Below are 22,442 nucleotides of genomic sequence, written 5' to 3'. Positions count from 1 at the left end.
GGACCAAAAATGTCAGCATTTTTTTACATTTTTTTCAGAAAAAATAAAAATTGATATTTGTGAGCAAGGATGTGTGCTTGATTAATTTTGCAAGGGGTCAAATGTCACACACACAAAAAAAACCTTGTAAGCGAAGATCAATTTTTTTGATTTTTTTTCTTCATGGAATGTACACTCTGATCAACTTGAGTTGCCCCAAATGTGGGGTAACTTTTGGTCAGGCTATTTTTAACCCCTAGGGCACCCTTACAAAATTGTTAAAAAATCTTTTTCAACTTCAAGGTGTAGAAGGGAACCCTAATGTCATAAAAAAGAGTTAATTATAATTGGTTTTGTTTGGAAGCAGTGGTTTAAAAACTCTGGGAAATGCCCAAAGTTACCCCATTTTACGGTATCGGGACAATCGGTAGGCCTACATCATCATGGTAATATAAGTTGATTTAGCTACCAGCTATTGTTGAGCCACGCCCGGGCCACGCCCCAAAAGAAGGGAAATCAAAGACTACCTAAAACGCATAGGCCTATTTAACTGCCCTATAGGCCTATATCATGTACCGGTATATTGTTCAGATATTACGTCACTCATGCCTCTCCAGCATTGGCTTATAGGAAGATTTTCAATATTGGGCTGAAACTTGAAAAAATTTTGGTGGGCCACCCTGGGGTGACCGAGGGGGGTTTCCCCCTTGGAGTCAGAAAATTTTGCAAAATATAGGTCACAAACACCCATTTTCCCTCCATAGTTTATCACAATTTTTTAACTTCACCTTGGAATATTGGGGGGGGGGGGGCTGAAAGGTATGCCAGCCCCAGCACCAAAATTATTGAGGGGGTTGAGCCCCCCGGTTCCTAAGCCTATGTCTGGACATAGCCTATGTCTAAGCCTATGCCTATGTCTGGACACTGGTGTTACACTCGACTCACTTGCATTAAGAAAACTCCCGAGAAAACTGCATCAAAAGTCATTGTTTTTCACTTCTTTTGAAAACAATAACAACAACAAAATCAAAACAAACAAAACAACAAAAATACAACCCCGGAACACAACGGCATATTTCTGTCAGAGCAAAGTTTGGTCAGAGTATGTAGATGGGCATTAATCGGTAGGCCTATATACATCATCATGGTAATATAAGTTGATTTAGCTACCAGCTATTGTTGAGCCACGCCCGGGCCACGCCCCAAAAGAAGGGAAATCAAAGACTACCTAAAACGCATAGGCCTATTTAACTGCCCTATATATCATGTAGGCCTACCGGTATATTGTTCAGATATTACGTCACTCATGCCTCTCCATCCAGCATTGGCTTAGGAAGATTTTCAATATTGGGCTGAAACTTGAAAATTTTTTGGTGGTTTGGTTAGAGTATGTAGATGGGCATTAATATTTTTAGTCAGGAGGGGGTCAGGGCTTGTTTAGTTTACAATCGTCACCATAGGGCACAAACAGAATTTTTTTTCTGAAAATTATTGTTTTTGTTTTTTGTTTTTTGTAAAATGTAATAAAAATCACTTAATAATTAAAGTTTGGGCCCATAAACCTATTTACATGAAAAATGTATCGGTATATACACAGAAATATTACGGTATTCTGGGGTTTTTTTGTGGGTTTTTTGTGGGTTTTTTTCTGGAAATGTAAGCATGGTAAGTGTATTTCTTTTACCTGTCTCAGTGGCTCAACACTTACCACGCATGGCAGGTAAGTTGAGCCACTTTGCCATTTTTTCTAAACCTTTCACAAAACGTCGCAAAAATAATGTAAAATTACTAACTAATTCAACACTTCAAAGTTCTACGTAGGCTATATGATATTTAGTTAAGGCATCTCACCTCCAGCTCCCGGCTCCATCTCTGCATAATCATGGGTAAAAATGTAAAAAGTGGCTCAGCTTACCCTACATATCAGATCAGTGCCGTATTGGTTAAAATTTCAAAAGGGGTCAACATTACTATTCCGAAAAACGGTAACTGTGACAATTATTGACTTAGGGACCGTTCATAAATACTTTGGTGGGGGGGGGGCTGGGCAAAGTGTGGGGGGGGGGACACAAAAAGTTTTGAGTTGCACAAAGGGGGGGCAAAAAGTTTTGGTTACAAAAGGAGGGGGGGGGGGTCAAAAGTTTTAAATATAAAAAAATACTAAAAGAGCAAGGGCATACAAAATTTTTGCCCGCTACGCGCGCATATGTACCAATAAAGCCCTTTTTTTACCACGATTATGGCCCAAAATAGTGTAAAATACATTTTTGGCGCGCTACCAGTGTCCCATTAAAGCCTTTTTGGAATCTCAAAGACTTTACATGTATTCTACTTCTACAGTCGCTATAAGAAAAGGGTGATTATGTATGTATCCCACTGATAATACCGGGTCAAAATGATGCAACCAGTATTTTTTTGTCTTTGCCCCGAAATTTATATTTTGCCCCCCTTACCAAGAAAGCTGGCTACGCCCCTGATAAACAAGTATCATAGGCCAAAGAAACTGTTGATTATTACTTTTGTTTTGTTTTGTTATTAATTGGTTATGATAATGATTACTAAGTATTTTATATAGTTAATTAGCATGGTTTAGAAATGTATATGTTTTCCTATATTTGAAACCTTGATGATGGATGAGTAATGATCACAATGGTCAGTCAACTATGGTTCTCATGACTTACTTGGCACAAAAGTGATTACGAACAACCACAATCTAGGCCAAAAATGTTACTTTCATCCTTTTCCGAGTACAAAAGTGTATATCCTTCATAAGGTGGTTTTATTAAAGGAAGCTACCGCCCACCATCTTCTTAAGACAAATAGTACAAACAAAGTTAGCCTACTGTATCATGGTAAAACAATTAAGATGAGTTCTAGGAAAGTGATGGTTTCCTACATGATGATTGGATGGTTAAGTTGGATGTATGTGATGTGGGTTAAGAAATGTGTTTTGAGAGTTAGTTAAGTTTTGGAAGTTGAAGAAGAAGGATCTCAAATAAATATCATACTCAAGCAAAAGGAATATTAACTTCGTATTTTCATCAAGTCTCTACCTGAGTTAGTTCCCCAGACCAACATCAACAGACCTCATAAAGCCCGGTTATATTTGGTGGAGATCCGGCGTTCGTACTGTATTTTATGATTACTCGTTCTAAAACAAGAACAATGGCAGCGGCAGCATTAGAGCACAGATATGTACCCCTTCGCAAATTTACCGGGTACAATGATGTGGCTCCAGCAGTGTGGCTGGAGAAATATGCTATATTCGCAAATAGCAAGGGTTGGAACCCACAACAAACTCTAACCAATGTTGGGTTGTACTTGGGCGATGCACCCTATACGTGGTATAGGCAGTTGCCAAATGGGACAAAGAACAACTTGCAGCTTTTGCAAGCTGCATTTAACGATAAATATATGCAGCACGATGGATTGGCATGGGCGCTACGGGCTCAACTGGCCGAGCGGCGGCAAGGACCAAATGAAACTGTTGAAAGCTATGCCGAGGACATTGAGAAACGTTGCGGAGAACTGGACATCGACGGGCAACAAATGTTAGAAAGTTTCATTCGTGGCCTCCGGCCCAAGATAAGGGCCAGCGTCATCAAAGACCAGCCGGCAGGCTTAATAGATGCAATCAATGCGGCAAGGATTGCCCAATCTTTAGCTCAACCGGACCCGCAGGACATTGCAGACACTGTCAAGGCAGCAATTGCCGACCAGCTGAGTATAGTAAAAGAAGAATTGGCGGCATTAACCATAAATGCAACATCGCCTGCTACAGACATAAGAACACAACAGCGCTCATACCAGCGCCAGCAGCCTCAACAATATCAGCCTCAGCAATATCAGCCTCAACAATATCAGCCTCAGCCACCTCAGCAATATCAGCCCCAGCAGTATCAGCAACAGCAGTATCGGATGCAGCAAAATCAACGTCAGCCACGTCAACAGTACTATCACCAACAGCGTCAGTCTCGTTACCAATACCAACAACAGTCATGGCAGCAACCTCAGCGACAGCAGCAGCAACAGCAGTCATGCAACAAGTGCGGTAGGTCTGATCATTTACCAAATGAGTGCTTTGCTAATAGGGTTACTTGTCATTATTGTGGGAAGCAGGGACATTTAATCAGAGTTTGTCGAGCAAGACAAACAAATATGTATTGACGGTCACAACGGCCTAAGTCTGGTAAAGCCGCAAGAAAATTAAGAAAAAGGCAAAAATGGTTCAAATTCACTGCATTCCCTCTAGTTCAGGCATTAAATGCAAATACTACTGAAAATGTAGTACAATCGTGTTTTGGCAATGTGCACCAAAAAGTACCCAGTCTAGTTGACACAGGAGCACGTATCTCATGTATTAGGCAATCATCCCTATACAATCTTTTCCCTCACATTCAATTAAACAATTCAGAAATTCCCTTTGTACGGGGTGTAGCAGGTCATCTCGCTCGTGTTATGGGGAAAATTACCTTGCCTATCATTCTTGGAAATTATACCTTTGAACACACATTTTATGTCCTCAAACACATGAACCATCAAGTCATTTTAGGCATTGATTTTTTAAAAGCTAACAAGGCATGGATCAGGTTTCATTTTTTGAAATTTACTATATAATACAAATTTTATGACAAATTGACATTTTTCACATTTTTGATATATAACAGTCCTCGAAGTAAATTATATAAATCTAATGATATATTCTTAAAGTGTATGTAGCTGGGAGGAAAAGCCGACGATCAATTGAAAATTTTGACCTTTCATATCGAAGATATGGATTTTTTCCCAAAAAGACCTAATTTTTTTGTGTGTTTTGGGGAAAAAAATCCATATCTTCAATACGAAAGGTCAAAATTTTCAATTGATCGTCGGCTTTTCATCCCACCTACATACACTTTAAGTATCAATCATCAGACTTATAAAGTTTACTTCGAGTACTGTTAAATATCAAAAATATCAATTTTTAATGATTTGCCATAAAAAGTGTATTACATTGCGAATTTCAAAAAATCAAAATTATTTGATATTAGAAGGACATTCTTCGTATTCAGAATGCGATTCGATATGTCTGATGTGCTCTAATGTCCCACAATAAATACTGTCCAAACGTTCATACCCCACCCCTTAAGAACTGACTTTTTTGGATCCTCCTTTTTCGGACACAAATTTTCTTGACCCCTATAATATTTTCCAACCCCGCACCACAGTATTTATGAACACTCTCATTGTCAAGTTTGATGTTTCAAGTAAGATCTAACCTTAGGATGTATGATTGCCCCTTCTGCATAATCATGCTTCCACCTGCGCGCAGGTGGAAGCATATTGGTATAGGCCTATATGCAGCGCAGGTGGAAGCATACGGTATTGGTATGCAGAAAGCGTAATTCATATCATCCTAAGGTTAAATCGTATTTCCCTTATTGTTTTTGACAATGTGGTTTATAAACTAGAACAGAGGACTAGAACAGATAATATTTACTAGAAATAAGCAGAAAAACTTTTTTTCCAACATTTTATTCACAATAACCAATTGCTTTAATTAAAAATATAAAAAACATACAAATATCTATACCCATTCTCTTATTTGTCTAAATAATGACCATATAAAATACAAAATGTTGGTGGAATGACAGATAGGTGGTTCTTGAGTTGACATACACCGTTACCATGGTTACCTTTAACACTGCTAAAATCGTCTCTAAAGAAGGCTTAAAGAATATGTTTAACCATGTTTTATATCCAAATTTTAATATTTTTTGTTCGGATAAGATACGATGCATATTATATAGAAACTTTGTTCTATATAATTATAATAAAGGTTTTAATAATCGAAAAGAAAAAGGTTTATACGTATATCTATAACTGTTTCTTTCAAATGTTTTATTCTAGTTGAAATTTCATATAATGAGGATGAAGTTGAACATCTTCGCAACTTCCTGCTTCATGAGTTAAAATGCTTTTGCAATTTCCCTAAATTCAACTTTAATGACAAAGATTCAGTTTAAACAGTGCATTTTGAAAAAGATGTAGATGATAAAATAGGAACTACATGTCTATTCTATTGACAAATCACACATACTAATTCATTTCAAATATATATATACATGTCTTTCATTTCACTATTTTGTTGACTGACATTTATGGTATGATTGGCCAGGTCGTTGGTTCGACTCTTGGAACTTTGGATGCTGTTGGAACGTAAGGGACATCAGGAACTGCTGGAACTTCTGGTACTGCTGATGCATCGCACTGACCGAGCATTGTGCAGATTGAGTCCGGTTGTAATTTGCTGACCAATACCTGGATGAAGGTCTCAACAAAATTGGATACGTCGGAAACGCACTGCAATTATTAAGAAAAACAATAAACCATTAAAATTATTTGGATGAAAAAAACCTGTTCGTGTTTTGTTTTTGTTTTTCGTTTTTTACGACGATTTTTAAAGTAGAGTTGTGTTCCATTGCCCAAAAAATGGCACACATTTGAGTAATGTCTGACATCTCATCGTCGATTTCGCAAACAAAACAATATTTTAGATCAAAAAATAATAATGATAATGAAGTTTGTCTCAGGGGACAAAGCTTTAAAGATTTGAATTTTAGTCTATTATTTTATGTTTCAAGTTTGAACGATTTTCTTAATTGTTTTACATTTAAAAGGGCATTTCGTGATCCACAGCCTCACCCCCCCCCCTTTTCTCACAAAAAGTTGAGATTTTTATACCACTGGATGCCTCTGGCTACATGATGTTTATGTACCAAATATTTCTTGCAGATTAATTCGTTTAGCAAAAATATTGCCAAATTTGAATTTCGTTCTGGTATACCAGAACGAAATTACAACAGTGGCCTATGGGGCAGTGTAATACACATAGTCATAATCATGCATAATTCGCAAACGCAAAATCGGAATCAACTGAAATTTTGGGAATAATCTTTTTTCGTGGATATCTACTGGAAAATGTCATAAAAAGAGGATGCTAGGATCACGAAATCCTCCTTTAAGAAGGTTCCACCGCGAACGCCGAAAAATGCAAGTTAAAATGTGAGGGGCCGGGGTACCGCGTTGGACATAGCTTTTTTGTTTACTAAAATAAAAAAGAAGCGAGGACCATTCTATTTTCGCATTAGACTTTTTAAGGCCTTTTGGCCATAAAAAGACTATATTATGTGCAGTAAAAAATAATTATAGGCTATGAGTGCAGTTGCTTTGCTGTTGCGTGGATATAATATAGAAAATATTTGCATCAGATTTGATAGATATTTCTTACTATAATCATGGAAGAAAGAGATAAGCTCATCTCTTTCTTCCATGCTATAATGCAAAGCTGGACTCGCGTCCCATTTACTTGCCACGAGCGATTGATATTTGACCAATGGACCTAATCGTTAGTTCCGATTCAACAAGAAACGATTCGGCTCATTAGTCAGATTATCAGGTGCGCCTTGCCCTTTACTTGAGAGGGCAGAATTAAAGGGACATTCAGAGATCTATCAACACCATACTACAAGGTGTCCCAGAATGATTTATACCGTGTTTGAAAAAATATTAAAAATATTTAGTCAACAGTGTATCCCATTTTAATAAGTGCAATACAATGACAAACATGTCTCCTACTTATTCTGTGACTTTCATATAAATAGCTTGATTCGTTTTGGCGAACGCTGAATAATTCTTGATATGGGATTAAGTGAAACATTTCAATATGACTTCAGATATCAGGTTGAAAAACATAGTTTTTATGCGATTTTGACCACATTTTTTACCCAATGTCATTATTACAGAGGATATAACTTCCTCAAGGATCCTTCGCAGCAAATTTTAATCTTCTCCGTTACGTAGCTGTGGGTTTGCTAATAAACTTTGGACATAAATAGGGTAAATTGGGGTAAATGGAACAGTGGGGTAAATGGAACGCTGAGAATACAATTCCCTCAATCAAGAAAAAAATTGGGCAACACCATACCGACTGTTCCATTTACCCCAACGCCATACGTTCTGCTTTCGTTTCATACCCCAAGCGTGGGTTTACTCGGTATTTGAGTGGAAGAAAATCTCAAATGTTGTCACTGACCTTGAAGTGGTGCTACGGTTCAGTGAACATTACTAATTTAAGGGTATTGATTCCTAAATATTTGAATGTTGTGCTGAGAGTTGTCTTACAATATTGGCAATATGTTTGTTTTCTACAATAACATAAATGTTTTGAACAATAAAATAGCAGATTTTAATGGTGAAATTATGCAAATTAATATGCTAATTAGCTAATTAATTAGTTTGGTGTTCCATTTACCCCACAACAGATCCACTTGGGGTAAATGGAACACGGTTGACTGACTTCAAATATATATATAACATGTTAATATTTTTTTTACTAATTGGTTTAATTATTATGAAATTATATACTACAAATAACTAATTCATAGTAGATTAGGCCTCCTATTGATTTTTTAAAAATCTGAAAACCATTTTTTCTGTTATGTACCGAGAGAAAGTGTTTTTTTACGTGGTATTTTACCATGTTTATAAAAAAAATATGAAAACAAAATTATTTTTGTTAATCTTTTGTTTAGTCACAAAATATATGTTAAATAAAATATTCTGATGTCTTTTCAATGTAAATATAGCTATGAATGTAGGCTCCTTGCAAGTAATGCCCCTTGTTCCAATTACCCAACCCACTGTTCCATTTACCCCAATTTGTTGGGGTAACTGGAACACTCATGACCATGCATGTATTTGGACCAATACAAGAAACAAAGCCATAAAATGGGAGTTTATCTGTTAAAACAAGTTGAAAAAACATATTATCTACTTATTGAAACAAACAAAAATCATATATGGATACCCTCCTGACCACAGAAAGCGATTTATTGCTTAAGCGTTCCATTTACCCCAATTTACCCTACATGCTGTGACACAAAGGATGAACCTACTTTTATGACAAATATATCTCTGCCAGCATTTCAAATGTTGAAACTTACACACCACAATAATTGTCTTTTTCGACTTTTTAGTAGAAGTAAGAACAGGACGCAACAAAAATTAATATACCTGCCTAACATTTTCCAAATAACTTTGTGCTGAAATTTTACAGGTTTTCAAAATAGGTTGTTTTGTCAAAACTTGGAATTCACCATGCATTTTTACGTAATATCCTGTAACTTCTTTTAAAAACTTCCAATTTCTAAAATCTAAAATTTCTAAGAAAACTAAATATATGTAGATCTTAGAAATTAAAACAATATTACCAATAGTAATGCTCTTCATACCTAGAAAAATCCAACTTTCCCGGTATAAATCATTCTGGGACACCCTGTACTACTTGCTATTCCAGCATTCTGTTGTACTTTTTGATTATTTACTAATAGAGCAACTAAAGTTAAACTATTAATAACCCCTATGATAATACTACCCCTATACTATTGTTTCATAATCAAGAGAGAGAATTTCTTTTTGTCCGAGTGCGGCGATGAAATTCCGTCCAAATTCAACTGGGAATACGATTCATTTTTCATTAATATTGTCAATATTTCTGAAATGAAAAGGTTAATTTCCCCGATTTATTAACCATTTTTAAGCAACTTCAAAAAAATGTTAGTACAGATATTGTTTGGTCCTCGACGTCCGATCTCTGAAAGTGCCTTTAATAGTCCCAGCTGTACTTACGTCTTGTTTCATAGGTGATGGGAACACGGTACAGAATGGCAAAGCGAACTGAGACACCATCTTCTGTAATTGCGCCTGCAAGGAAAGTAAATACAAGTACTAATTAGACTTCACGATAAATATATTTCTGACATCACGGGAAGGGGTAGTTCCAGTAACTGTAACTCGTCATACCTAGAGTTACAGTTCACTCTATTGCTATCTTTTCCACAAATAAGAAACATCACAATATGTGAGCTCATTTTGGGCTCTAAGGATGTAGCTGAGGAACTCTCTCAAGGACAGTTTGGGCATGCACTGGTGATTTAAATCCCATTGTACCAGGGTTTGGGCGTGCCTGGATGAGTTTAATCCCACTGTACTAGTCTATACTCACAAAGTTGAGGTAATTGATCTACATTGATCTCATCTTTTGGGTGGGTTCAAAATTCCCTGAGTTGGAAAAACCTGCAATCTTCATGGGAGTAATTTACTTAGTGCAAAAGTGGTCAAAATATTGCTCTGCAAAATGTCTTGATTTTCATGATTTGGATTTATAATATTGAGCAGCATTCTACTTGTGATGTTTCTACACTGTGTAGAGAGGGTCTACAGCATCTCTGAGGTAAAACTGACAAATACTTGGTATATATTTTCTTGATGCTTGAAGTTTGGATTTCTTAAACGTACAGTGCATCCCTATGTACCGCTGCATGACTTCAGGTCCGTAGATGTCATTATGATAAAGACTGAAGTCTTGCTGGCAGGACTAGGGAAGGGGTGGAGAAGCTGTCACCCCTTAAATCAGCAAAATTAGTATCCGCCAATTCTAGTTGATCATTATTTTGTTCAGTTAATGAAATGTGTACACCGCTGTTTTAAAGCCATAATGTGATTTGCTCCACAACGACGCCCTCAATTTTTCTCGAATTTCTACTTTTTGCATGATTGTAATGCCGGTTGCAATGTTATACTAAATACCATGTGAAAGACTAAGATTGAAGTGATGCAGTAAAATTTTAATTTGATGATAAACCCGAGGAACCCCTCTTTTATTCATCCATAGTTTGGATCTGTGTGAGGTCATCATGGTTTTGCTGTTCTCTTAAAATCTTAAATATTCACCCCGTGTAGGCTTACGTCAAAATTTACACGATTTTAGAAATCAAAGGTGAAAATGGTAGAGTAGGCCTAAGTCAAGAAAATTGTCAAGAAATTACGAGATAAAGTGAAAGAATAATATTGAAATTACCGCGTTGTCTTGGAGCCAGTTATCGACTGCAATCACCGCCATTTTACAGATTTCACAGTTCTCAGCACCCTGGAAATATTTAAAAAAATCATATTGTATTAAGTAGGCCAACAAGTAAAATCTCTTTTCCTACGGCAAGTAAACACATTACGGACAGTTCAATATTTAAGCCAAGGGCTTTTGCCTCCCCGCTCGCGTCCGCTCAAAAATTTCAGTTTCCTCCTTGTTTTCCCCCTTTATCCATTTAAAACTTAATATGACCCCCTCATGGTTCAAGTTAAACATTCCGATTACCCCCCAGACCCACAGCAAAATTCGGATTCCCCCGTGAAACTCCCACCCCCTGGCGTAAATATTGAACGGTCCCTTACCATAGTTCGATGGGTAAGAACGCCCCTCTGCAGCAGATGACACTCTGTCAGATGTCGCATAGATTATACAGAATACAGAAATGGTCAAATAGATATAGCCGCACTGTCTATACCATAGGGCAGCTATGCAGATAGAACCGTCGTGCACTGATCCCTCGATATTTGTAATAAGACAGCAAACATGTCACCACCACTAACCTAACCCGATCCCGAACCCTATTGCTAACCCTAACCTAACATTACCTCTACCCCCAATCCTTACATAAAATGGACAAATGATCTTGCGGACTAACATGACTAATGTGTTGTTCCTCATTGATACCTACCTGTTCAGTGATCGTGATGCCTGCATCTGGGATAGGGTCAGGAACATATTCGTGGTGAACTCCATCCACTACGGGATCCACTGGTAAGTTGACATCAGGCAAAACAATATCTGGAAGAACGTCTTTTGGCATATCTGGAAGAACGTCTTTTGGCATATCTGGAAGAACGTCTTTTACCTTATCTGGAAGAACGACTGGAAGAACGCCTGGAAGAACGCCTTTTAACTTATCCATAGGTGCTATTTTAGAAATTGAGAAAGAAAATAGTTGTCATTGATATCAATGCACCTATTGAAAAATACTTAAGAATAATAATGACCCAATCTACGATGCCGCTTTGAATAGGGAAATGTAAATTGTCCCGCCCACTCTTCCCGTCCCCTATCAATGTTGAATCATGCAATTGTAATGAATATTTTTCTCACGGCTGTTTAGCTAGTTAGTGCATAGGGAAGGCTTCAGGCTTGACACCAATGGAAACTGCATTTTACATGATAATCTAAAACAACAAGGAGTGATGTTATCTTAAAATGTTTTAAAGCGCTCCTGAAACAAGTCAAAACTATTTAGGTTAGATGAACCCCCGGGGATGAACCTGACAAATTTGGAGACCAGAACAAAATGCCAAATTAGCTGACGACTTTCAGCATCACTTTGACAATTATTATTATAGGAGTATTGTCAAGTGACGATGAAAATCTAGTTGCATGTCAAAATGATAATTGTCATTAGTTTGTTTTCTCGTCAAAGCGAACTTTTCTTTTCGAAAAGGGAATCCGGAAGGGTGGTTTGGTATTTCGCGAGACTGCAGACCGGGACAATAAGTTTATTATAGCAATATTGTATTACGGTATTGTTCTATTACCACACTTCATTGCAATTATGTATTCATTACTGATTCTACTATACATTATTACAAATAAGTAATTTATTGCATGCAAAGATAAACAAAAAAACAAAGAAACAAAGAAACAAACAAACAAACGGCAATCTAACCTGCTCGTCGTTTCCTCCCAAATCCGGGAAGTTTGATGTTGAAAGTTGGTAAACGCAGCCGCGGTATTTCTGGCATTTGCGGCACTTGCACATCAGGCAATTGACCTAGGATATCCTGAGTCTTACCCCAGATATCTTCCAAATTAAAATCAGGGATTGGATCTGGTTTAGGTGCTGGTTCGGGCCTAGGCTTTGGGTATTGAGGACGGGCGTTAGGAGCGGGCTGTTGTGGTTGGCCGTAACCCCAACCACGTCCTGGTTGTGTTTGTCCATAACCTGGTCTGCCCCAGCCTCCTCCTCGTCCTTGGCCCTGCTCAGGTTGCTGTCCTGGTTGTGTTTGTCCATAACCTGGCCTGCCCCAGCCTCCTCCTCGTCCTTGGCCCTGCTCAGGTTGCTGTCTCCCAGTAGCGCTGCCAAACGGATTCCAATTATCGGGCAATCCAAATGGGTTTTGATTAGGTCGTCCTTGGCCAGGGAATTGGATTGGGTTTCGTCCGAAATTTGGGATCTCAACTTTTGGAATCTCTGGAATCTGGAAAGGACTTCTACCCTGTCCGTTTCCTGCACCGAATCCTAAATCACGATCCAAATCGATTCCAAAGTTGCTCGCCAATTGGCTTACGATATCAGGCAACGAGGAACCGGGTTTGTTCCCCTTCTTTGCTTCTTTGCAGAATCCGATCTCTGTGCAAGTTGAATCGAGCTGAAATTGGAAAACATAGATAAATAGAGGAGCTGCTTGTGTTATTTGTATCAACATTGTCTTTGTAAGTTTATTTAAAAGTGCAATATATATATATATTCAGCTTTCAATATCTCTTTCTTAAAATAGCAAAATGATATTATATAATACAAAAAATACACCAATTAGAAACGTTATCGTACATTGCAGTCACCCAATTTCGTCAACTTCCCTAAAAATGTTATACATTGGATTTGAAAACTTTCAACCATTTTCCCGAACTCCAACAATACATCTAATTATTTAAATACTTACGAGCACGTCCTTTGCTATCATGGTCATTAAAGATGGGATGCTCTGTACAAACTCATTGCATTCAGCTTGGTATTCAGTTGGCATGTAGGTACAGAGTGGAGCAATGAATTCCATGATTTCATACTATTTGGAAACAGATAAAACACAAATATAATATCATTATGAGTATGCAAATATATTTTGCATTCGATATAATACGTATACTGACTTTAATTGCGACTTTATATAAACCTTGTTATGACGATTTATTTACTTATGATGAACATCTTCATAATTTCGAGAATGCATTCAGCATTCATCATGATAATTTTTTTTAATTTATAAAAATATCGACTATTGTATATAATTTTAAATAAGTGATAAAATGAAAGGTAAGAAAACCACTTGGTGGAGCTCTATGGGGAATTTGGTGAATATACCTGGAGATTCCTGGTTCAGTATTTAGGGCTTTTTCTTTCACTGAGTATTACACCATTGGGTAATCGTTCAAAAGGCCCGCCAAAAAGTAGAAATTAAAAAACAAACAATTGAGGGCGTCCCTATACACTATAGACTATGCCATAGTCGAATTTTATTAAAAATATGTTATTATTAGTCATGATGAACCCATTTCGTTGAACTCAAAATTATACTGATGTTTATTAAAAAAAGTATTCAATAGTAAAATGGTCATAAAGAGTTAAAAATATCAGACGATTAGTGACAATAAAAGTAATTGAATGCAACATTATCTTGCATAATTATAACGGCTCACTTTAATACTGAACAATTCTGATTTTGGAATCTACCAGTTTATTGATAGCGAACCCCGAAATTTCGACTATGAACTTTGAATTGTAAGCAGAACTTTACCCCCCTGGACTTTGCTCTCTAAAAACACACTGTCAAGCATACTTGTTTATCAGTCCATTAACCACAAGTACGCGCTAGATGTTTGATGAGAGATTAACTTTCGCGTCCACACAAAAGCGCCGCAAATACCACAGACAGTTGTTTACGGTGTAGTTAATGGCAATGGCGCGGGCCCAGACGATTTAAACCATAGCGAGGTATGGGCGACCAATCACAAGGCAGATCCATTTAAAGATGCATTACATCATGTTCAATTTTAGTTAGGCCAGAAATTGACCTAACTCTCCATAGAGTCCCGTGTTAAAAATCTTAACCGCAAGGCAATGTCAGTAGTCCACTTGGGAAGCTAACAAACAGAGGGAGTAGGGTGACTGATCAGATGTGAAAATCTATCAATTGTGCACACATTAATTAAATCAGAGTTTTAAGCTTAAATACAATATCCAGAGTATGCACAATGGGCAAGTGGACTACGGGGTAGTCTATATACACTATTGCTTTATAAAACAATCTTAAAGCAGTGGAAATGTTTTTAAAAACCTTAAATTGTTAAATTTAAAAAAAATTACATTTTTGAATTTTTAAATTGTTAAATTTTTTAAAAACCTTAATTGTTTTTAAAAACCTTAAAAATAAGAGTGTACTGTTGGCGAATAGAATTGCAAAGGAGTTAGGTAAAATGCTTGCCGCTGCATGGCTAAAGCAAACACACCCTTAAGACTATTTTATTTGGCAAGCTTGCAAAACAAAACTCGAAACGATCCATCGTAAACTTGGCACTATCCGGTGTTGAAACTAGTGAGTTATTGTTGGTACAATATCACATTGTGTGTTTTTCCATGTAAGTGAAAAAACAATTTCATAACATAATGCTTTACCTTATGCGTAGTGTGAGTGCACACCTGTAAATAGGGATCTCCTGTTACACCTTTAATGCTGTGCGTGCTAGCCATACGCTTCAACGGAAAAAGTTAAAGTTTTGAAATATTTTCTCAACATATCAAGAGCTATCTTAAGGACTACTGTACCAATACTAGGCTTGTTTGTACTCATTTTAATGCATTTTTCATGCTGATTCCAAATATGGTCATGAAAATTTACATTTCTGAAAATTTTGAATTTTGATTTTTTTTTCAGCAGTCGACACCCGCGTGAAGAGAGTTTTAAGACATTCAGTATTTTGAAAAAGGACTTGTGATAATTCGTCTCACGCTTGTTTGATGTGATCATTTAATAATTTTCCTAACAAAACATTATTATAATGTTCAATTCTAGACCTGAATAATACCAACAGCTATCACACTAATAAACTGTATACACATTATATTTTGTAGCAATTTTTAACATAGATTTTCGTTTCTATATCAAATTAATTATCTTTTTCTGCTTTTTTGTGGTAATTTTAATTCTATGAACTGTACATTTGTGTGCAAATTGAGGGCGCTATTTACATATATTTTAAATTTAAATTAGCTAAATGATATGACTTATACGTAACATCATGATAAAAAGTTTTTTGAAAATTCCCTGGTCATTTGTTAGTCTATTTGCTGATGCTAATACCATTTTATAATGTCTACCCCTTGTAAAGATACAAATAAGATTTGAGATAAATATAATAATTATAGCGCCAACATTGTTCAACTTTTCTTAAAAATGGCTCATTTTTACATGCCATCAAACAACCGTGTCGAATTCTAAATTAGACCTGGATATTCGATTGTTTAAATTATATATTTATTGATTTTGTTTGGTGAACTTTGGCCCCGTGTATAATAAGTGAGCTAGTCGGCAATTTTCCCGAGACATTTTACTAGACTCATGACTCTGTTCATGACTTTATCTGACCTTCAACTTGCATACTATAATCATAGTTTTGAAGTGGTGGAAAGCTCTCAAGTCAAGAACATTACGTTTGAGAAGGATCCTTTTTGTAGAGTGAGTCAATTAGCAAACATTTTCAGGAATACAGCTTTAATGCGGCAAATTGGCATGTTCTCCCTGATTTTTCTTAGGATAAGTAGCTGATTCCAAATGCTTCTGATTCAATTTCATACTCATAAGTACACATCGCTAAAGACAAATTCTTTCAGCCAAAGTTCAAATTCAATCTTCGCGAAAATGGACTCATTTTTGCGAAGTTTGGTCCAATATTATGGCTATAGAATGGATACTCTCGGATATCAAGATGTAGCCTTAGCGTTTTCCAGATAATGTGTAATTGGACTCAAATCGAAAGTGAAATTGATGAAACTGTGTATTTTCATTCGAAAATTTCCAAGAAATAAAATGTATATAGCTTTAATGAATTTTGTATGTAAATGTAATTTTATGTAAATTTGCGTCTTTTAGTGTAACAGTTTAGTCAACCTGTGTTGAATGTGTTCGATTACCCTGCAGGGTCAGTGAAAAATGTACCCCGGGAAAAGTAAAAATGTCCCTTATTCTTTTAGCGGGTTCGCCGTCGGACAAGTTTAGAACTGTCAAGCTTTCGTCAGGAGTAGACTTCTTCAGGACAAAGTGCCTAAGAATGATACATGTAAGCCGCCCCTTGCCTACTGATGGCTCTGAAAAGACCCGTTCACTGAAGTCTGCCCCTTGTCAACAGAGAACAAGCATATCTTACTTATCTGCTAATTTTAAATGTTTGGTGGCTCTGAAAAGACCCGTTCACTGAAGACTGCCCCTTGCTTACAGAAAACAAGCAGACCTCGCCTATCTGCTAATTTTAAAGGTTTGGTGGCTCTGAAAAGAGCCGTTCATTTAAGACTGCCCCCTGTCTACAGAAAACAAGCAGACCTCGCCTATCTGTTAAATTTAAAGGTTTGGTTTGGTGGCTCTGAAAAGAGCCGTTTACTGAATACTGCCCGGTGTCAACAGAAAACAAGCAGACTTCGCATATCTGCTAATTTTAAAGGTTTGGTGGTTCTGAAAAGAGTCGTTCATTGAAGACTGTCCCAGGTCTACAGAAAACAAACAGATATCCTAATTGCTAAATTTAAAGGTTTGGTAGCTCTGAAAAGAGCCGTTCACCGAAGACTGCCCGTTGTCAAAAGAAAACAAACAGACTTCGCCTCTCTGCTAATTTGAAAGGTTTGGTGGTTCTGAAAAGAGCCGTTCATTGAAGACTGCCCCTTGTCTACAGAAAACAAACAGACCTTGCTCTGCAATTTGAAAAAATCCCATAGGAAAATTGCCGAAAAACGGCTTGTGCTCCCCAATCAGACCCGGTTCCCCCCAATCATGGTCGACGCCCCCCCCAGATGTGATGACCCACGCTACGCCACTGTCGCACGCGTCAAAATTAGTAAATTGTTTCAAATAAGGAGCTGTTTTGTTAATTTTCTTCTTGAAATTCTCCGAATCGCGATCAAAAGGCGGACCTTGGTAGACGACCAATAAGGATATGCAAAGCATCCATTGAACTCACCCAGTTCAACATAATTGTTATAGCGATTTCTTTCTTAAGCCAATGAAAACAAACTTTTTTCTCAGAACTGAAGGAGGAAATTGTCGCGAAAAAGAATTGGCGCAGCATAAGCTTTTTTGAAAACAACACGAACGAAACATATAATTCATAACCTCATAATTAGGCTATACCTTGATATTGTATTCGTTTTATACGAGTATTTCATTATTTTTTGTCATGTCTGTCTGTGGTTTTGTAGGTGTCTGAATCAGTTACATGTAAGAAGGTAGTAAGTACTTTGTTATTACTATGTACATACGACCTTCTTTCATCCACGATGGTGATATGACTAAAAGCTTTGCCAACGGGAAGATTTATCCTAAACCTCTTACCCCTTACACAAGTTCCAAGCTCTATACTGACAACATACCTGCGTTTCATTATTCTGCATGATATCCCTTGTGGTAGATATGAAATCCTGACATGTTTCACACAGGTAGTTTTCCCCCAAGAAAGTCCGGATCACTGCAAAATATGATTAAAGATTAAGTGGAGGTATCTGGTTTTATACGAAAATTTCATTTTAAAGTGAATATGATGTACTTGCATATTTCGCTGGTATAAAGCAAAGTGATTTATACCGGCCCCATGTGACGATCATCGTGGTAGGTCAAGAGTTACAAAGGCGATGCTTCGAAAAAAGATGAGTGGCTGTGGTTGTGATAGGGTGTGCTGACGGTGATGACGATGATGATGACGATGAAGATGGTGATGGTTGTGATGATGATGGTGATAAAGATGATGTTGATAACGGTGTTGATTATAATGATGGTGATGATGATGGTGACGCTGATCAGTGATGATGATGATGATGATCAGTGATGATGATGATGATGATGATGAAGGTGATAAAGATGTTGTTGATGATAATTATGGTAAAGATAATGTCATTGGTGATGAGGATGCTGATGGTGTTGCTGATGGTGATCATGATTATGATGAGGCCAAAAAAAAAAGTTCGTCTCAAAGCTGACGCGCGCGTTTGTAAAATCCCACGATTTGACAAAAACAAATGTGGAAATTTTTTTATTTCAAAATGTTTTTTTTAAATAGTTTTTCCAGAAAAAATCGGCGAAAATCAGACTTTTTTCTCAAAATACCGGTACTGACGCGAGTATAGTCCCACCCGTTTGGTGAAAAATTACCAAAAATTCACGTCAAGGTCTCCAATATTCGGCACCGACCTTCCCAAAAATTTTAGCCTTACCTTCACTAAATAGAATTTTGGGAATATTGTTGATACAAATGTCCATTTCTCTGAAAGAAATGACATGCAAACTATTTTATTTTCAATTTATTTTACGCCTACTTGTCTGAATCTCGCCAGCCAGGCCATGTGTGTTATTTATGTAGGCGGCCATCTTGGACTTGTCCACGGTCGTAAAGTTTATTTTTTACTGAATTGGACTTTATTTTCTCACATCATAATCCTTCAAAAATTCCAAAATTAAATGTTTTCATGCATTCATGATTTATGTAGAGCATTTTTAATATTTAGGGTTGATTTTTACAACAAGTATGAGACAGAAAGTAAATAAAATTAGTGAAAGTGGTTGTTTACACGGCGCATAGGAAAGCTTGATGTTTTGTTGAATTTATAACATCTTTAAAATAATATGTGAACTATATTGACGATGTTTCAAGGTAAATAAATAATCTAGCAATGAAAATTAAGCTCCGTAGTCACAAAAATAATTTTGCGGTGATTTTGCAAATGAAGTTTCATGATTTGGGTTGCCAAATTCGGAACCAGGTGCATTAAAGTCGGGAATTTAAAAAAATCGCATTTCGCATTTGTTTTAAATTTCTCGTCAGCTTTGAGACAAACCTTTTTTTTTTTTTTTGCCTGATAAATATAACGGTATTGTTCATGATGATGATGGTCATGATAATGGTGACGGTGATGATGGTGATGGTGATGATGACGATACTGATGTTGGTGATGATGGTGATGATATGGATTCGAAGCACCTTGTGTGGAAATAATTATATCTTGCTTTGTCCCCAACTATTTATAATTTTTCACAAGGTCATATCTTAAAATCTTGTCAAATCTAATCAAAATGAAACAAAATTACACACAGGGTTACTTCATTACTTTACTCTAACCACATGTCAGTAACCAAGCACTTGTCCAACTGACACAACAGTAAAATGCACTGACATGGAACAGCTTCCTGAACCACATTCACATCCCAATAATTGGCACCCAGCACAAGAAATCGTGTGAGAATGAGGACAGGATCCTTGTGCAGATGATTGTGCTGTGTGCTGGGTGCCAAATATTGGGCTGTGAAAGTGGTCCAGGAAGCTGTTCCGTGTCAGTGCATTTTTCTGTTGTGTCAGTTAAAACTGATTGGTTATTGACATGTGTTTTGAGTAGAGTATTGAAGTGATCCTGTGTGCAATTTTGATGGGCAGGATTTTAAATTATGACCGTCTGATTCACAAGTTGTGAAAATTTATGAGTTTCTTTTTGAGCTCATTTTATGTTTTATAACTTACCGCTTTGTAGGGGTGAACGCATGGGCATGGGAAGTGTGTTGTTCGTATCGCATAGAGCGGCTTCATTGCACAATGCTTCTGGGCTCTGGATGAAAGAAGAATACATAATAACATCACATAAACAATGCATTATGCAAAAATTATGGTGTGCGGATATATTTTGTTTGTATGTTTTGTAGGTTTACTGCGTATTTATAGATTGTTTTTACACACTTTTCAACATACTAAGCATGAAGAACTACACTTAACAAAAATTAATTTTAATAAAAATTAGGCAAAAAGTGGTTCTTCTCACTAAAAGCCCATTCAGTGATCCCAGCGCAGGTGTAAAAAAATTAAGATTGATTTTAAATTGCTTAAAAGTGAAGAATAAGCTATTTAAATTATCATTTGGTATTTTTGCCAATACATTACCTTTTTAATACCGCTATCCACAGGCTACGTTAGCATGGTTACATGTAGCACATCTATGAAAATGGCAAAGGTACCAAAATCTGAACTTTGATCATTTCTAGGGCATTTCTACGATCGTTCGGATGAGCAAATCACTGAATGGGCCTTAAGTATGTGAAAGCCACGGTCAGCTTTACAAACGCTTTTTTATTTGTCAGAAAAAGGTGAAATAAAACATGGCGACGAAACGGCAAAGAACACGAAATAGCATAGCATGTTTAGGGCCGGATTTACCTTTTTGGAGGACCTGGGTCAGGCCAAAATTTGGAGGCCCCAACACACTCACAGGTAGGAAAGCATGTGCACTCATGCACGTTGCCAAGTTTTTGTTTAGGTTTCAGACTATTTTAACCCAAGTGAAAGTGCCTTTTGCTATATAACAGGGCATGTGCGCGAGAAGCGAGCAAAACCTGCAATTTTGCCATATTTTGCTTAAAAGGACAAAGGCTTAAAAGGACAATTTTAGGGCCCCCAAAAAAGATTTGGGGGCACTGGGCCCGTGCCCATCTGGCCCAATGGTAAATCCGGCCCAGAGCATGTTATAGCATATAACTATTATTTGCAAAATGTTTGCGAATCAGACCTTGTTTAAGTCTTACCTCAGCCAGAAATTCTTCGATTACTGCAGGAACGTCATTCATAAAGTAGCTGGAACATTGATCTTGGACTGGACAAAACGCACACAGTTGAGAAGTCCTGTTCAGAATCCCGAGGATCTGTAAAATGATCGTAATATGTGAAAAAAGTGTTTGGTTATTAATTAAAGCCGATGGCGCTGCAGACTCCCTATATACCGTAAATCAGTCACATTTTACCATATTTACCAGCGTAATAGCTACAAAAGGTTCGTAATATAAACTCATTTACATACTATGACCAAAAACTTGCTTTCAGCATGACACCTGTTACCAACTGTCAACATTTGACAACAAATCGATTCAGGCGAAGGTCAATGTCTGGAAAGTTGGTCTGAGCAAGGTTGATTATCTGATGTTAAAGTAAATAATTCCAAATTACGGCTACATATTAATTGCTTTTGGCTGTATGACAAATTGGAAAACTGGGAATCTCAGGGACATGGAAAGGATTCTTCTTTGAACTAAAAGCTGTTAAGAAGAGATGCTTAAAATCTGTAAGGGAGCTGTAACGTATCATTAAGGAAAATACACTGTAGTTAAATCTTTAGACTCCTATACCTAAGTGCGTTCCAAAACCTCATTTGTATAGAGTGTATGTAATACGACGTCATTCATGACAGAGTCATCCTCTTTCTTTCCTCCAGGGCCAGGGACCTTAATAGAGAATTCCCCATAAATAGGATAGGTGATGAATAGTTGTGGAATCGACCAAGAAACATGTCTCTCTGTTATCTTAGAACTGCCCTCGATCATGGCCGCAATATCAATGTTATTTATACCATTCGGGTTGGTTTATTGCATATCTATACAGAAATATATCTAATTGTTTCACTTTCAGCAAGAACATTGTTGCTAGTATCGTCACATTACTAGGGAGGTTGTGATTTTTAATGCCAACGCTAACTTCAGCGTATACGCCATTTGAATCAATTTAAAATTTCAGGATGAAGTTTCAG

At 37.0% G+C, this 22,442-nt stretch overlaps 1 protein-coding gene across 2 annotated transcripts in view; it reads right to left on the bottom strand.

Moving 5' to 3' along the window:
• Positions 1-5,474: 5,474 nt before the first annotated feature.
• Positions 5,475-22,442, bottom strand: part of LOC140158960 (uncharacterized) — a 48,908-nt gene continuing 31,940 nt past the window's right edge. For both annotated transcript variants that reach the window (XM_072182256.1, XM_072182255.1), the window contains exons 3-11: positions 21,448-21,564; positions 20,396-20,480; positions 18,261-18,355; positions 13,570-13,692; positions 12,573-13,275; positions 11,577-11,815; positions 10,880-10,948; positions 9,649-9,723; positions 5,475-6,321 (exon numbers count right to left, since the gene is read on the bottom strand). In XM_072182256.1, the coding sequence (XP_072038357.1) occupies positions 6,118-6,321; positions 9,649-9,723; positions 10,880-10,948; positions 11,577-11,815; positions 12,573-13,275; positions 13,570-13,692; positions 18,261-18,355; positions 20,396-20,480; positions 21,448-21,564 (1,710 nt within the window). In that variant the 3' untranslated portion in view covers positions 5,475-6,117. The remainder of the gene's footprint in view (positions 6,322-9,648; positions 9,724-10,879; positions 10,949-11,576; positions 11,816-12,572; positions 13,276-13,569; positions 13,693-18,260; positions 18,356-20,395; positions 20,481-21,447; positions 21,565-22,442) is intronic.

This window comes from Amphiura filiformis, chromosome 8 (assembly GCF_039555335.1).
Source record: "Amphiura filiformis chromosome 8, Afil_fr2py, whole genome shotgun sequence".
NCBI lineage: Eukaryota > Metazoa > Echinodermata > Ophiuroidea > Amphilepidida > Amphiuridae > Amphiura > Amphiura filiformis.
Note: the sequence above shows the minus strand (reverse complement) of the source record. Positions and strands in the feature narration are given on the sequence as shown.